Source organism: Macaca thibetana, chromosome 19 (assembly GCF_024542745.1).
Source record: "Macaca thibetana thibetana isolate TM-01 chromosome 19, ASM2454274v1, whole genome shotgun sequence".
Lineage (NCBI taxonomy): Eukaryota > Metazoa > Chordata > Mammalia > Primates > Cercopithecidae > Macaca > Macaca thibetana.
Genome location: NC_065596.1, coordinates 16,757,218 through 16,774,008, shown reverse-complemented (window position 1 = coordinate 16,774,008; position 16,791 = coordinate 16,757,218). Strand labels below are relative to the sequence as shown.

Here is a 16,791-nt window from a genome sequence, read left to right as displayed (position 1 = left end):
GGGAAAGGGGATACTTTCTGGATAATTCAAGCATATTCCATTTATCGTGCACTTTATTTCTATTATTATTACATTGTAATACATAATTAAATAATTATACAACTTATCATCATGTAGAATCAGTGGGAGCCCTGAGCTTGTTTTCCTGCACTAGCTGGTCCATTTTGGGGGTGATGGGATCATCAGGCATTAGATTCTCTTTTTTTTTTGAGACGGAATCTCACTACATTGCCCAGGCTAGAGTGCAGTGGCGTGATCTCGGTTCACTGCAATCTCCACCTCCCGGGTCCAAGCGATTCTCCTGCCTCAGTCTCCCGAGTAGCTGGGATTACAGGCATGCACCACCACACCAGGCTAATTTTTGTATTTTTCGTAGAGATGGGGTTTCACCATGTTGGTCAGGCTGGTCTTGAACTCCTGACCTCATGATCCACCTGCCTTGGCCTCCCAAAGTGCTGGGATTACAGGCGTGAGCCACTGCGCCTGGCCGTCCGTGACCTTTTAGCCTGGGCGACAGGGTGAGACTCCGTCTTAAATAAATAAATAAATAAATAAATAAATAAATAAATAAATGGTCACGGACCAGTACCTACCAGTCTGTGGCTCAGGGGTTGGGGATCCCTGCTGTAGGGACATGAGGGGCATCTGCACCATCAGAGGCAGCCCAAAAAACTTGCACGTGAGGCCAGGCACAGTGGCTCACACCTGTAATCCCAGCACCTTGGGAGGCCAAGGCGGGTGGATCACCTGAGGTCAGGAGTTCAAGACCAGCCTGGTCAACATGGCAAAAACCCCTGTCTACTAAAAATGCAAAAATTAGCCTGGCATGGTGGTGCACACCTGTAGTCCCAGCTACTTGGGAGGCTGAGGCCCGAGAATCGCTTGAACCCAGGAGACAGAGGTTGCAGTGAGCCAGGATTGTGCCACTTGCACTCCAGCCTGGGCGACAGAGCAAGACTCTATCTAAAAAAAAAAAAAAAAAAAAAAAACAGAAAGAAAGAAAAAAAAATCGACTGCACGCACACACTGCAAGCACACACACTGCAAGCACACAAAAACCCAATCTTGCACACCTGCTGAGAGTACAGCCATGCTCAGCCTCCCATCAGACCCATGCATATAAGCCTAAATGTGATGTGCATCCATGCACTTATGATCAAACCGGAAATGTGTGAGATGCCAGGCACCCCACAGTAGCAGCACCAAATAGTAGGAGGGGCGCTCTAGCCACCCCTAACCTGTGTCTCTCAACCCCTTCCAAGTCATCCCAAATAGAAATTCAGGCCGGGTGCAGTGGCTCATGCCTGTAATCCCAGGACTTTGGGAAGCAGAGTCAGGGGGATCACCTGAGGTCAGGAGTTTGAGACCAGCCTGGCCAACGTGGTGAAGCCCTGTCTCTACTAAAAATGTAAAAATTAACTGGGTATAGTGGTGCATGCCTGTAATCCCACCTACTTGGGAGGCCGAGGTAGGAGAATCGCTTGAACCTGGGAGGCGGAGGTTGCAGCGAGCCGAGATTGTGCAGAGGTTGCAGCGAGCTGATATTGTGCCACCGCACTCCAGCCTGGGTGACAGAGTGAGACTCTGTCTCAAAAAAAAAAAAAAAAAGAAAGAAAGAGGGAAGGGAAAGGGAAGGGGAAGGGGAAGGGAAAAGGAAAAGAGAAGAAAAGAGAAAAGAAAAAAAAACCAGTCTGTAAAAACGATCTGAGATGCAAACGTAGCTCCAACAAATATAACCAGGCTGGCTTTCTTTGTACTCTTCCCCTTGTCACCAACTCCTCTCATATTGGGAGGTCTAGACCCCTCTCTGTGGCCTGTGCACCCTTCCCTGTCCTGGAAGGGCCCCCTTGCATGTTCTTTCAAGTCCCCCTGGATGCCTGGGGCAGCAGCCAGGTGGGCAAGACCTGCGGAAGCCCCAGTACCTTGTCTTCTCCCACTAGGCTCAGCCTCGATGCCTCAGCTGTGGATGAGGAACCCTGTCTCCCTCGAACACTGGCCAGCCTTGCTTTGAACCTGCCGGGAGGAGGGCTGAAGACTTGGACTCAAGAGTGTCTGTCTGGGGGCGGGACCCCTGCAGAGAGCCCAGGCAAAGTGGGTGTAACCTGCAGCCACCCCTGACAATAGCATATTTTTGGGTCCAGAAGCCAGTGCTATGGGTAGGAAGGAGAGACTCGCCAGGGCTGGTGGTGTTTACCCACCATGGCGGGGTGGGGGGTGCTTATCTACGGCGTGGCCCGTGCCTCGGTGGTCTCTGGGTCCTAAGATTCCAGCCCAGGCCTGAAGGGTTTTCCCTGGGTAAGCATCTAGGGCAGGCTATGCATGGCCATGACTGCAACCCAAGGGCTGGAGACAAGCGGGTGGGGGATGTCTTATCTTGCAGTTTTAGCCAGGCTTGGAGGATCTTTGCCTGGAGTGTAGCCTGCAGCCGGAAGGCAGCTGTGTCTGTGGTTGGGGTAGGCAGCTAAGGAGAATTGTCTCTGACCTGAGATCCCAGCTCACACCTGAGGAATGCATGCTTGGAGTGGCTGGTGGCTGAGACATCTCTGGCTGTGATCACAAATGACCCTGGGGGAAATTTCTGGCCATTGTTGGAACCCGTGACCCTGATACCTGGGGCTCCAGCTCATAGCTGGAGGCTCCTCGGCCAGGACTACATCTCTGTGACTGGGGAGGGGGTGGCGGAACCCATGCCCTATGGCCAGGGGGGAATGGCTGGAGGCTGAGGCTTGGATGAGTGTGTCACCCGGTTTCTGTGGAGGTGGCCCTGGCTGTGGGTGGGGACCCTCAACCTAGGGAACCTGCCTGCCGTCCAGGCTGCCTTCCCAGCTTAGTGAGATGTTTAATTCCCTGCAGGAATGTGACAGCCCCAAGAAAAGAGTGAGGTCAAGGTCCGTTCCTGTGTCCTCCTATGAGATCCGCTCCCCGGAAATCTCTCCGGATTTGGAAGTGCCTGCTCCACCTGTTCAAGGTAGCCAGCCTGGGAGTTTCCTTCATTCAAACCAAGTCAGGGAAAGAGGAACCTGGCCAACATGGTGAAACCCTGTTGGGGTTTCATCCTTCATCCTGGAGAGTCCCCTTGATGGGGCTCCCAATGGGCCCCAGGGAACGGAAGGGAGCTGGCTTAGGGTCCCCTGGGCAGGGACTGGGCAGAATGTTGGGGGAAGCGAGAGAGGGGAAAGGACCTCCAGCATCTGTCCCTCCTCCTCTCCCTGCAGCCCTCGAGCCAGTGTGAGATTGCCCCATTGCAATGACCTTGTCTCCGAGATTCTCTCTCTTCTCTCTCTGATTCTTTTTTTTTTTTTTTTTTTTTTTTTTTTTTTTTGAGACAGAGTCTTGCTGTGTCACCCAGGCTGCAGTGCAGTGGTGCAATCTCAGCTCACTGCAACCTCTGCCTCCCGGGTTCAAACGATTCTCCTGCCTCAACCTCCCAAGTAGCTGGGACTACAAGCACCCGATACCACGGCCGGCTAATTTTTGTATTTTTAGTAGACACAGGGTTTCGCCATGTTGGCCAGGCTGGTCTCAAAGTCCTGACCTCAAGTGATCGGCTCGCCTCAACCTCCCAAAGTGCTGGGATTACAGGCATGAACCACCGCGCCTGGCATTCTGTTTCTTTATCTCTGAATTTTTATCGTGAGACCTTGCACCTCTCTGGCATCAGACAAACCTGGAGTCTAAACACATAACAAGTCTCTGAGCCTCTGTGGCTTCCTCTATTAGAAGAGGCGCGGCAGCTCACACCTGGAATCCCAGCACTTTGGGAGGCCAAGGCAGGTGAATAGCTTGAGCCCAGGAGTTTGAGGCCAGCCTGGGCAACATGGCAAAACCTTGTCTCTACTAAAAATATAAAAACAATTAGCTGGGGCCGGGCGCGGTGGCTCAAGCCTGTAATCCCAGCACTTTGGGAGGCCGAGGCGGGCGGATCACAAGGTCAGGAGATCGAGACCACAGTGAAACCCCGTCTCTACTAAAAATACAAAAAATTAGCCGGGCGCGGTGGCGGGCGCCTGTAGTCCCAGCTACTCAGGAGGCTGAGGCAGGAGAATGGCGTGAACCCAGGAGGCGGAGCTTGCAGTGAGCCGAGATCGCGCCACTGCACTCCAGCCTGGGCAACAGCGTGAGACTCCGTCTCAAAAAAAAAAAAAAAAAAACAAAAAAAACAGTTAGCTGGGCATGACGGTGTGCACCTGTAGTCCCAGCTACTTGGGAGGCTGAGATGGGAGGATTGCTTAAACCCAGGAGGTCAAGGCTGCAGTGAGCTCTGATGGCAGGACTGCACTCCACTCTGGGTGACAGAGTGAAACTGTCTCAAAAAAAAAAAAAAAAAAAAAGGCCTGGCGCGGTGGCTCATGCCTGTAATCCTAGCGCTTTGGGAGGCCGAGGCAGGTGGATCACATGAGATCAGGAGTTTGAGACCAGCCTGGCCAACATGGTGAAACCCCATCTCTACTAAAAATACAAGAATTAGCCGGGCATAGTGGTGCGTGCCTGTAATCCCAGCTAGAGGCTGAGGCAGGAGAATCGCTTGAACCCAGGAGGCGGAGGTTGCAGTGAGCCGAGATTGAGCCATTGCACTCCATCCAGGGTGACAGAGTGAGACTCTGTCTAAGGAAAAAAAGGGGAGGGGGGATAATAAGCGTTATCTCCTTAAGGCCACTTGGAGAGTCTGCTGAGCTCACACATGTAAAGCATTTAGTAGGGTGTAAGCACTCACGAGACACTGGGGACAGCTGCGTTTGTCCCTGGCTCTCTGTCCTCTTCTCGTCTCTGTTCCCTGAGAGTACAGGCCTTGTCTGCATGGCCTCCAGTTCTGCAGGGACTCGGGGTGGCATCTGGGAGGGCTCTGCTGGGCTGGTCCTGTCCCAGAACTCCTCACAACTGTGCTTCCTGGGATGGGGGGGGGCTTCTTCCAGGCCTGGAACCTCCAGTGCTGGAGTGCATGGAAAAAGACCACGTGGAACCAGATCACGTGTGAGTTTCTGCCTCGTGGTGGGGGAGGGACCACCAGGGAACAGACCGGAAAGTCAGGGCTGCGGGAGGAGGGCTGAGGGAGGAGGGCTGCGGGAGGAGGGCTGCCAGGGTGCAGCGTTGCTGGCCATAAGTGACCAGGGCCAGACACCGTCCCACTAGTCCCCCATAACCTCATCTTCTTTCTGGCACCGTCCTTCTCCCGGCGGGAGAGGCCCAGGCCCCTCAGAAAGGTTCTCAGTGTAGCCTTGGGAGATAATTGTGGCTTTTTTTTTTTCTTGTGAGACTTGGTCTCCCTCTGTCACCCAGGCTGGAGTGCAGTGGTACAATCTTGGCTCACTGCAGCCTCTGCCTCCCAGGTTCAAGCGATTTTCCTGCCTCAGCCTCCAGAGTGGCTGGCTTTGAGTAGGGTCTGCATCAGGACCTGAGGCCTGGTTGAGCAACCCCAGCTTGTCTCTGGGAGGGTGTCTGTCACCTGGAGCTAACGTGGGCTGTTCTAATCCCACCCCAACCCCCACAGGCTGATTGTCCAGCAGGTGCTTCAAGAACTTCGACAGTACCATGGGTAAGTGGGAATCGGGACAGGCATGAGGGGACAGACGTGGAGGAACAAAGTGGGAGACAAGAGTAGGAGACATGCAGGGGCGTGTACAGGTGTGGGAGACAGGGGTAGAGAAGACTGGGTGAGGGCTGGGCAAGGTGCCTCATGCCTGGAATCCCAGCACTTTGGGAAGCCGAGGAGGGTGGATCACCTGAGGTCAGGAGTTCGAGACCAGCCTGGCACACATGGCAAAACCCTGTCTCTACTAAAAATACAAAAATTAGTCGGGCATAGTGGCAGGCACCTGTAATCCCAGCTACTTGGGAGGCTGAGGCAGGAGAATCGCTTGAACCCGGAAAGTGGAGGTTGCAGCGAGCCGAGATCGCGCCATTGTACTCCAGCCTGGATGACACAGCGAGACTCTGACTTTAAAAAAAGAGAAAGGAGGCCGGGCGCGGTGGCTCAAGCCTGTAATCCCAGCACTTTGGGAGGCCGAGACGGGCGGATCACGAGGTCAGGAGATCGAGACCATCCTGGCTAACACGGTGAAACCCCGTCTCTACTAAAAAAATACAAAAATCTAGCCGGGCGAGGTGGCGGGTGCCTGTAGTCCCAGCTGCTCGGGAGGCTGAGGCAGGAGAATGGCGTAAACCCGGGAGGCGGAGCTTGCAGTGAGCTGAGATCCGGCCACTGCACTCCAGCCTGGGCGACAGAGCGAGACTCCGTCTCAAAAAAAAAAAAAAAAGAGAGAAAGGAAAGAGGGAAGACTGCATTCAAGGGAAGAAAAATGAGGCAGGAGAGGAAGGAGGAGGCTAGAAGACAAGAGGTGGAGAGGGGCAGGCTGCCCCGGCGCAGGGGGCCCTTGGAGCAAACAGGTAAAGGTGCCTCCTGCCTAAGACACTGCCATCTGTTACAAAATCTTCTTGTAGCCGGGTGCAGTGGCTCACACCACTGTAATCCCAACACTTTGGGAGGCCAAGGTGGGAGGATCATTTGGAGTCCAGGAGTTTGAGACCAGCTTGGAAAAAATAGTAAGACCCTGTTTCTACAAAAAAAAATTAAAAATTTGCTGGGTGAGGTGGCTCACGCCTGTAATCCCAGCAATTTGGGAGGCTGAGTTGGGAGGATTGTTTGAGCCCAGGAGTTTCAGACCAGCCTGGGCAACAGAGTGAGACTCTGTCTGTATAAATTTTTTTTGTTGTTGTTAGCTGGGCGTGGTGGCACATACCTGTAGTCCCAGCTACTCTAGAGGGTGTGGGGGTGTTGACGCAGGAGAATGGCTGAGTCCAAGCATTGAAGGCTGCCATGAGCCATGATTATGCCACTGCACACCAGCCTGAGCAACAGAGCCAAACCCTGTTTAAAAAAAAAATTGCGTAAGATTTAAGTACTTGGTTAAAAAAAAAATTAAAAATTAGCCAGGCATGGTGGCACATGCCTATAGTCCCAGCTACTCAGGAGACTGAGGCGGGAGGATCACTCAAGCCCCACAGGTCGAGGCTGCAGTGAGCTGTGATTGTACCACTACACTCCAGCCTGGGCAACAGAGCAAGACCCCATCTCTATTTAAAAAGAAAAAAAAAATCTTCCTGCTAACACTGATTTTGTTCAGCCAAGACACATTACTGCCCTCTGCTGGAAAACTTGTCACAATGTCTCACACACAAGCCCAGAGTGACAAGGACGGGTGGGCTCTTAGACGGGGTACCTGGTACCTGCCTGTACTTGGTAGCACTGGGGTAGGGGAGTGGGAGAGGAGGCTGCCGACCCAGGTATCTGTCCCCTCTGATCCTGCAGGGCCCGGCAGAGGGCTTGCATGTCACCCAGCTCCGGAGAAGCCCACTCGAACCTGACCTGGTTTGAATTCCTGTCGGAGTAAGTATACAGACCTGCTGCAAGTGAGAACGGCAGGGGAGGGCAGCCTTGGATTTGAACAAGGGTTTACGGATGGTCCTTTGGGTCAGGCCCCCTGTGCTGGAGGCAGGAGCTGGGGCCCCCATCAGGGCAATGGGGGGAGCTGGCAGGGAAGGGAGGGATGAGGCTCTTATACCGTGAGAGAACAGAGGAAGACTTCCTGGAGGAGGTGACGATGTAAGCAGGGTTCTGACGGAAGGGTAGGAGTTTGCCAATATGTGCAGATGAGGATGAAGGAAACAAAATGGAATTAGAAGGCTTAGGGAATGACATCAGAGTAGGGCGGGGAGGAGGGAAGGTGGGAGAAGTCAGCAGAGACCAGACAACCTCAGCCACACGAGAGAGCTCAGACTTTATCCTAAAGAGCAGTGGGGCTCGGGCGTGGTGACTCATGCCTATAATCCCAGCACTTTGGGAGGCTGAGGAGGGTGGATCGTCTGAGGTCGGCAGTTCAAGATCAGCCTGACCAACATGGTGAAACCCAATCTCTACTAAAAATACAAAAATTAGCCGGACGTGGTGGTGGGTGCCTGTAATCCCAGCTACTCAGGAGGCTGAGGCAGGAGAATCACTTGAACCCAGGAGGCGAAGGTTGCAGTGAGCCGAGATCGCACCCTTGCACTCCAGCCTGGACGACAGAGTGAAACTCCCTCTCAAAAATAAATAAATAAATAAATAGCAGGGGGGCCTACGAGCATGAGCATCATCAGTTCTGGTGATAGGATGGGGACAGGATGAGGATCACAGACAGGGCTGAAGGTCCCTGAATCCTTCTCTCTCCCTCCTTTCCTCCCTCCCTCTCTCATTCACTCATTCATTCATTCAACAAACATTTACGGATATTTACAAAGTTCCAGAAGCCACTTGGACTGGGATCGGGGGCACAGACTGGAGAAATGGCATCTCTGCCCAGAAAACAGATCCTACCAGAGCAGGAATCATGTCTGCCTTATATGTCACTGACCTAATATTTATTAAATGAGGGTGTGCCTGAAATCCAGGAAGCCATGCCAGTGACCCGGGGATGGAGTTGGGGATGGGGGAGGAGACAGAAGAACGAGCAGGATTTAAAGACCAATTAGGGCCGGGTGCGGTGGCTCATGCCTGTAATCCCAGCACTTTGGGAGGCTGAGGCAGACGGATCACCGGAGGTCAGGAGTTCGAGACCAGCCTGGCCAACATGGTGAAACCCCGCCTCTACTAAAAATACAAAACAGGTTGGGCGTGGTGGCTCACACCTGTAATCCCAACACTTTGGGAGGCCGAGGCGAGCGGATCATGAGGTCAGGATCGAGACCATCCTGGCTAACACGGTGAAACCCTAACTCTACTGAAAATACAAAAAATTAGCTGGGCATGGTGGTGGGCGCCTGTAGTCCCAGCTACTCGGGAGGCTGAGGCAGGAGAGTGGCGTGAATCCAGGAGGCAGAGCTTGCAGTGAGCCGAGATTGCACCACTGCACTCCAGCCTGGGCGACAGAGCAAGACTCAGTCTCAAAACAAAAACAAAAACAAAAAACAAAAGAAAAACCAACAATTAGCTGTGGCACACACCTGTGGTCCCAGCTACTCGGGAGGCTGAGGCATGAGAATCGCTTGAACCTGGAGGCAGTGGTTGCAGTGAGTGGAGATTGCACCACTGCACTCCAGCCTGGGTTACAAAGTGAGACTCTGTGTCAAAAAATAAATAAATAGGCCGGGCGCGGTGGCTCAAGCCTGTAATCCCAGCACTTTGGGAGGCCGAGACGGGCGATCACGAGGTCAGGAGATCGAGACCATCCTGACTAACACGGTGAAACTCCGTCTCTACTAAAAAATACAAAAAACTAGCCGGGCGAGGTGATGGGCGCCTGTAGTCCCTGCTACTAGGGAGGCTGAGGCAGGAGAATGGCGTAAACCCAGGAGGTGGAGCTTGCAGTGAGCTGAGATCCGGCCACTGCATTCCAGCCTGGGCGACAGAGCGAGACTCCGTCTCAAAAAAAAAATACAAATTTAAAAATAATAATAAATAAATAAATAAATAAGGTCAATTAGATACCGGGTGGGGGTGGGGGGTGTGAATTAGAGGTAGAAATCACAAGTGAACAGAGTTGAAATTCCTAGCCCAGGCATTGAGGGACCTCAAACCTGAGATCATGTTGCATTTCTGTCTGCAAACCCAGTCCCCAAAGCTCCCAGAACTTTGCAAACATTCATTCATGTTTGCTGAGTGAATAGGTAAGAGAGGGAAGGAGGGAGGGAAGGAGGAAGTCAAGGGCCAGGGAAGGGGTAAGGCAGGACCGGGAGGCCACAGGGAGACAGGTTCCAGGTGGGTTCCTGGAGCAACCCACAGGGCTGCCTCAGAATGGCCCCTGGCCCCCTCTAGTGGACGTTCCCTCTTGTCCCCCAGGAGCGAGGACAGTGCTGGCAAGAATGAGAAGAGTGACAAGAGTACCAGCGTGAAGCGCAGGCTGAGCTGCCTCCGCAGTCGAGTGACCAGGCAGAAGGAGAAGGTCAGGGGAGCTGAGCCACGGGGGCCCCCCTCTGCCTTCCCCAGCTTGGCATGCTGCCCTTAACCCGGGAGCCCTGTGACTGGGGCTGGCGGTGCACTGCGTACACAGTACCTAAGAGGGCCAGCCCCTGCAGAGGGCATCCTGAGACCTGCCTCTGTCCCATCCAGGGGAAGAGCCCGGCACATCTAAAGGACAAGGGCCAGGATGCACGAGAGAGGCGGGAGTGTGTCAATGGGCACCAGCTCGTGCAAGGGACCTTCTCCAGCCCCTCCAGCTGCCCCCTGTGTGGCAAACCCTTGTTGAGCTCGGGTAAGTCTGGTGGCCCAATCCATCCTCCTGGAGGGCAGTCACCTTCTCTTCTTCGTGTCCTTTCAGTCATACTTCTGGGCTCTCTTGATGTGTGTGTGCATCCTCGTTCTGTTTTGCCCTCTCCTTGGCGGCTCCCTGGAAAGAACCAGGGATGGCTCCCTGGGCACAGGGTCCCTTGGGCTAACTCAGGACTGGCAACAGTCCCTTTAAGTCCCAGCTTTTGACATTGTGGGAATCCTCCTGCAGCATCTGGACTTGAGCCATGGATGGGTTTGCTAGGGCTGTCATGACAAAGCACCACTTACCAGGTGGCTTAACCATCAGAGATATATTCCCTTGCAGTTCTGGAGGCTTAAAGTCTAAGATCAAGGGCTGAGCTTCATATGAAGGTGCCAGGAAATGATCCGTTCCAGGCATCTCTCCTGGCTTCATCCCTTAGCGTCACATGGCCCTGTCTGTATCCCAATTTCCCGTTTCTATAAGGATACCAGCCACATTGGATTAGGGGCTCACCAGACTCCAGTGTGGCCTCATCTTAGCTTATTTACACTCACAAAGACTCTATTTACAAATAAGGTCACATCCTAAAGGATAGAAGTGGGGGAGTAGGATTGCAACATATGAATTTGACGGTGGGGAGGCATATAATTTTATCCATAACAGGTCGTTTTCTGCTTCTTGGGGCTCTTGGTGGTTGCGGGGTTGCGAGGGGAAGAGTCTCTACTCAAGAAAGAGTACCGGATTCAAGAGACTCCCAGAAAGAGATGGCTCTGGTCATGGCTGGGATTTAGAACTTAGTCTTTTTGCAAATAAGCTCCACTTTGAAGGGAATGAAGAAGAGGAGGTGGTGGCGATTGCGTGTTAGAAAAGATGCGTGCGCCGTTTGTAGCAAGAATCCAAACCGCCGTCTGTGGCTGGCAGAACTCAGGCTAGTTCACAGTTTCTGGACCTTAGCGCTGTCAACATTTGGGTCCAGGTAATTCTTTGTTCTAAGGGGCTATCCTGTGCATCGTAGGATATTGAGTAGCATCCCTGGCACCTGCCCTCTAAATGCCAGTAATAACCACCTCCTACCTCCAGTTGCAACAACCAAAAATGTCTCCAGCCATGGCCATAAGTCTGCTGGGGGGCAGAATTGCCTCCAGACAGGAATCAATGGGTGAATGAGATGGGCAAGCAGATCTTAGATAGGCTTAGACCATGCAGTGAGAGCAACATCTCCACCCCGGGGCAAGTGCTTCTGAGCAACCTGACCGCAGGTTTTGCATTTGTTGGCTTTACCTGCTCCAGGCGCGGGAATTTTCCTTCTTTCTCGTTTCCCTCTCTTTCTGTAGTGCCGTTGCTGGCCATGGGGCTGGGCGTGGCTGTTGGTGGTCAGTAGTGTCAAGGCTGTTCCTCTTTGAGCTTTTCCTTTGTTAGGCAATCCCCATCCAGCTCTGTGACCCATGAGCCGTCCTCAGCAGAGGCTGGCATGGGCTTTTTGCAAAATCTTTTTTTTTTTTTTTTGCGACAGGATTTCACTCTGTTGCCCAGGCTGAAGTGCAATGGTGTGATCTCAGCACACTGCAGCCTCTGCCTCCTGGGCTCAAGCAATCCTCCCACTTCCTCCTCCCGAGTAGCTGGGTCTACGGGTGTGCACCACCGTGCTTGGCTAATTTTTAAACTTATTTTTGTAGAGACAAGGTCTCACTCTATTGCCCAGGCTGCTTTCAAACTCCTAGACTCAAGCGATCCTCCTGCCTCAGCCTCCCAAAGTGCTGGAATTACAGGTGTGAGTCACCACACCGTGCCCAGCCTTTGCCAAATCTTCAGTGCACCAACAAAGTCGGCATGTTGAAGTCCTTAATTTGGGACAGCAGGTGACTCCCTCTTTTCCCTGGCACCTTGTTCTCTTCTGCAGGGCATGAGGTGTGCTCAATCTATCTTAGGCATCAGATGCAAGGGGCAGGTAGGAGGTTGGAAGTTGGGTGAGTAAAGCCAGAGATCTAGAACCAAGGCTGCACAGAGCAGGTTCTGGGAGCCCGCTCTTGGGTGCCCTTGCTTGAACAGCTCCAGGTTTAGCTGAACCAGGCACTTCCTTCTATGATTGCTGGTTCACTATCATTCTCCATTTATTTCTGTTCCTGCTTTTGCTTTGCTTCTCAGAAAAATCCTGAGGTCTTTAAACTCTGATTTGGGGTCATCCAAGGTCTTGTATGTCCATGTGGCCCACTGACTTAGAGCATCACCATCATCTGGGAACTTCATCATTATTATTATTATTATTATTTTGAGATGGAGTCCCATTCTGTCACCCAGGTTGGAGTGCAGTGGCATGATTATAGCTCACTGCAAATTTCACCTCACAGGTTCAAGTGACTCTCCTGCCCCAGCGTCCCGAGTAGCTGGGATTACAGGCACCCACCACCACGCCCAGCTAATTTTTGTATTTTTAGTAGAAACAGGGTTTCGCCATGTTGGCCAGGCTGGTCTCGAACTCCTGACCTCAAGTAATTTGCCTGCCTCGGCCTTCCAAAGTGCTGGGATTACAGGTGTGAGCCACCATACCTGGCCTGTCACCTGGGAACTTTTAAAATTTTTATTTTTATTTTAGAGACAGGATCTCTCTCTCTCTCTCTCTCTCTCTCTCTCTCTCTCTCTCTCTCTCTGCCCCAGGCTGGAGTGCAGTGGTGTGATCATAGCTCACTGCAGCCTTGAAATCCCTGGCTTAAGCAATCTTCCCATCTCAGCCCCCCAAATAGCTGGGACCACAGGCATATATAACCACATCCTGCTAATTTTTAATTTTTTTTGTCTGTTTGTAGAGACGGGGTCTTGCTATGTTGCCCAGGCTGGTCTCACACTCCTGAGCTCAAGGGATCCTCCTGCCTCAGCCTCTCAAAGTGCTGGGATTATAGGCATGAGCCACCATGGCTGGCCCACCTGGGACTTTTTTTTTTTTAATTATTTATATATTTATTTATTTTGAGACGGAGTCTTGCTCTGTCACCCAGGCTGGAGTGCAGTGGCACGATCTCGGCTCACTGCAAGCTCCGCCTCCCGGGTTCACGCCATTCTGCTGCCTCAGCCTCCCGAGTAGTTGGGACTACAGGTGCCCGCCACCATGCCCGGCTAATTTTTTGTATTTTTAGTAGAGACTGGGCTTCACCATGTTAGCCAGGATGGTCTCGATCTCCTGACCTCGTGATCCGCCCGCCTCAGCCTCCCAAAGTGCTGTGATTACCGGTGTCAGCCACCGCTCCCAGCGTTTTTTTTTGTTTGTTTTTTATTTTTTTTTTTAAGATAGGGTCTGGCTCTGTCACCCACGCTGAAGTGCAGTGGTGCAATCTCAGCTTACTGCAACCTCTGCCTCCCAGGTTTAAGTGATCCTCCCACCTCAGCCTCCCGAGTAGCTGGGACTACAGGCGCGTGTCACAAATACTTGGCTAATATTTTGTAGAGACAGGGTTTTTCCATGTTGCCCAGGCTGGTCTCGAAATCCCCAGTCCAAGTGATCCTCCCACCTCAGCCTCCCAAAGTGCTGGGATGACAGGTATCAGCCACTGCACCTGGCCCACCTGGGAACTTTTAATATCAAATCCCAGGTCCCATCTCAGATGGACTGAAACAGAATCTGCATTTTAACAAGAACCAGGAGTGATTTGTACGCCGTTAGTTGGCTCATTGCTGCTCACAGGCAGGTTTCACAGACTCAACACTATTGACCTACTAGGGGCCCAATCACTTTCTATCATGAGGGCCTCTCCTGTGCATTGCAGGATGTTGGCTATCATCCCTGGCCTTTGGACCCACTCAATGCCAATAGCAACCCCCCTCCCCCCCCAATTGGGACAGCCAAAAGTATTTCCTGGCCGGGTGCGGTGGCTCACGCCTGTAATCCCAGCACTTTGGGAGACCGAGGCGGGCAGATCACTTGAGGTCAGGAGTTCAAGACCAGCCTGGCCAACATAGTGAAACTCATATCTACTAAAAATACAAAAATGTGCCGGGCGTGGTGGCACAGGCCTGTAATCCCAGGTACTCAGAGGCTGACTCAGGAGAATCGCGTGAACTCGGGAGGCGGAGGTTGCAGTGAGCTGAGATCGTGCCACTGCACTCCAGCCCGGGCATCAAGAACAAAACTCCGTCTCAAAAAAAAAAAAAAAAAAGCTGGGCATGATGGTGCATGCCTGTAGTCCCAGCTACACCGGAGGCTGAAGTGGGAGGATCACTTGAGCCTGGGAGGCGGAGATTGCAGTGAGCTGAGATTGCACCGCTGCACTCCAGCCTGGGCGACAGAGGGAGACTCTGTCTCAAAAAAAAAGACAAAGGAAAAATATGAAGTTGGAAAAGGAGACAGAGTGATTACAGAGTGTGTCAACCTCAGCACTACTGACATTTGGGGCTGTCGTGTGGGGCCGCCCTGTGCCTGGGAGGAGGTTGAACAGCGTCCATGGCCTTCACCCACTTGGTGGCAGGAGCACCCCTAGCTATGATGACCAAGTTGCTGAGTGTCCTCTAGTGGCAGGGTAGGAATGCAGTCACCCCCAGGTGAGGACCACAGCTCTCCCTTAAGTGTCCAGGGATAGCCTCTCCGAATTGGTGACGTTGGAATCCAGATGTGGAGGAAGTAGGGAAAGGGCCCTGTGGATATGTAAGGAAGAGTATTCCAGGTCATAGGTGCAAAGGTCCTGGGGCAGGAATGTGCCCCAGGCAGCAGACAGGCCAGTGTGCTTGAAGTGGAGGTAGAAGAGGTCTGTCGGAACCCGCTGCAGGTCACACAAACGTGCATGCCTGCCCCCATCTGAGGCATTGCTCAGAGGACCCTGTCACTTGTCACTTGATGGCTGGGCTTGCTGTCTACAAATCCAGCTTCCACCTAGACTCTTCTCAGGGAAGGCAGGCTTCAGTGGCCCCTCTTTGAGCCCGGAATTTGCCATTGCTGCTTGGGATCCCTTCTGCACTGGGGGAGCTGCAAAGACAATTCCTGCCTTCTAGCTGGGAATTCGGGCGGGACAGCCTCTGGCACCCGTGTATGAGCTTTCAGACCCCCTGGAGTTGTATACCACATCTGCTGTGTCCCTGCATTTTTTGCAGGAGGTGAGCATCCAGGGTTTTCATCAGATCTCCAAATAGAACACACGACCTCGGAAAAGGTTGGCAACAATTTACTAAGTCAGGGACTGGCACATTGCAGTCCATCACCTGTTTTTTTGTTTTTTTGAATTTTTTTGTTTGTATACGCTGAAAGCTAAGAATAGTGTGGGTTTTTTACATTTGTAAGTGGTTGAAAACAAATATTTGGTGACACACAACCATTCTATGAAATTTGCATTTTGGCCGGGCGCGGTGACTCAAGCCTGTAATCCCAGCACTTTGGGAGGCCGAGACGGGCGGATCATGAGGTCAGGAGATCGAGACCATCCTGGCTAACACGGTGAAACCCCGTCTCTACTAAAAAAAAAAAAAAACAAAAAAAACTAGCCGGGCGAGGTGGCGGGTGCCTGTAGTCCCAGCTACTCGGAGGCTGAGGCAGGAGAATGGCGTGAACCCGGGAGGAGGAGCTTGCAGTGAGCTGAGATCCGGCCACTGCACTCCAGCCTGGGTGACAGAGCGAGACTCCGTCTCAAAAAAAAAAAAAAAAAAAAGAAAAGAAATTTGCATTTTACAGTCTGCAAATAAGGTTTTGTTGCAGGACAGCTCTCCTGTTCATTTATGTATCATCTTCGGTTGTTTCCAAGCTACATCTTTGTTTTTTGTTTTATTTTGTTCTGAGACAGAATCTCGCTCTGTCACCCACGCTGGAGTGCAGTGGCACGATGTTGGCTCACTGGAGCCTCTACCTCCCAGGTTCAAGCAATTCTCATGCCCCAGCCTCCCGAGTGGCTGGGATTACAGGTGCCTGCCACCATGCCTGGCTAATTTTTTTCAGTAGAGATGGGGTTTCACCATGTTGGCCAGGCTGGTCTCAAACTCCTGACCTCAAGTGATCCACCCACCTCCGCCTCCCAAAGTGCTGGGATTATAGGCATGAGCCACCATGTCTGGCTCAAGCTACACTTTTGGTTGGCAGAGTTGAGTTTGCAGCATTACAGAGCAAGTTTGCCAACCCCTGAATGAGGTTATCTGGTAGCAAGCAAGGCGAGTAGCTTATCATGTCCTGCAGATCAATAAACCCCTTACAAAAATGACCTTGAGCGATGAGAGTTCCAACAATGTCTAATTTCCTGAATGTCACTTTATAATCATAAAAGACTTTGCACAAATAATAACAATGGTTAGCATTACCGTACGGAGCACTTACACTATCGCAAACACTGTAAGTGCTTTAGTTTGTTTTTATTTATATATATATATTTTTAATAGAGACAGGGTCTTGCTATGTTGTCCAGGCTAGTCTCGAATTCCTGCCTTCAGGTGATCCTCCTGCCTATGCCTCCCAAAGTGCTGGGATTACTGGTATGAACTACCGAGCCCGGTCTGTAAGTGCTCTAAACCGATTTCCTCATTCAGCTTTGTAACTCTATAGACACTAGCACTTTCTCTCTTTCACAGACGAGGAAACTGAGGCCCAAAGAAGTTAAGTTTT

At 52.1% G+C, this 16,791-nt stretch overlaps 1 protein-coding gene across 1 annotated transcript in view; it reads left to right on the top strand.

Moving 5' to 3' along the window:
• Nucleotides 1-16,791, top strand: part of ARHGEF18 (Rho/Rac guanine nucleotide exchange factor 18) — a 129,743-nt gene that overhangs the window by 27,121 nt on the left and 85,831 nt on the right. Inside the window, exons 4-10 of the mRNA XM_050771032.1 lie at nucleotides 1,941-2,091; nucleotides 2,854-2,968; nucleotides 4,914-4,971; nucleotides 5,489-5,533; nucleotides 7,307-7,384; nucleotides 9,812-9,914; nucleotides 10,082-10,223. Coding sequence (XP_050626989.1) covers nucleotides 1,941-2,091; nucleotides 2,854-2,968; nucleotides 4,914-4,971; nucleotides 5,489-5,533; nucleotides 7,307-7,384; nucleotides 9,812-9,914; nucleotides 10,082-10,223 — 692 coding nt within the window. The remainder of the gene's footprint in view (nucleotides 1-1,940; nucleotides 2,092-2,853; nucleotides 2,969-4,913; nucleotides 4,972-5,488; nucleotides 5,534-7,306; nucleotides 7,385-9,811; nucleotides 9,915-10,081; nucleotides 10,224-16,791) is intronic.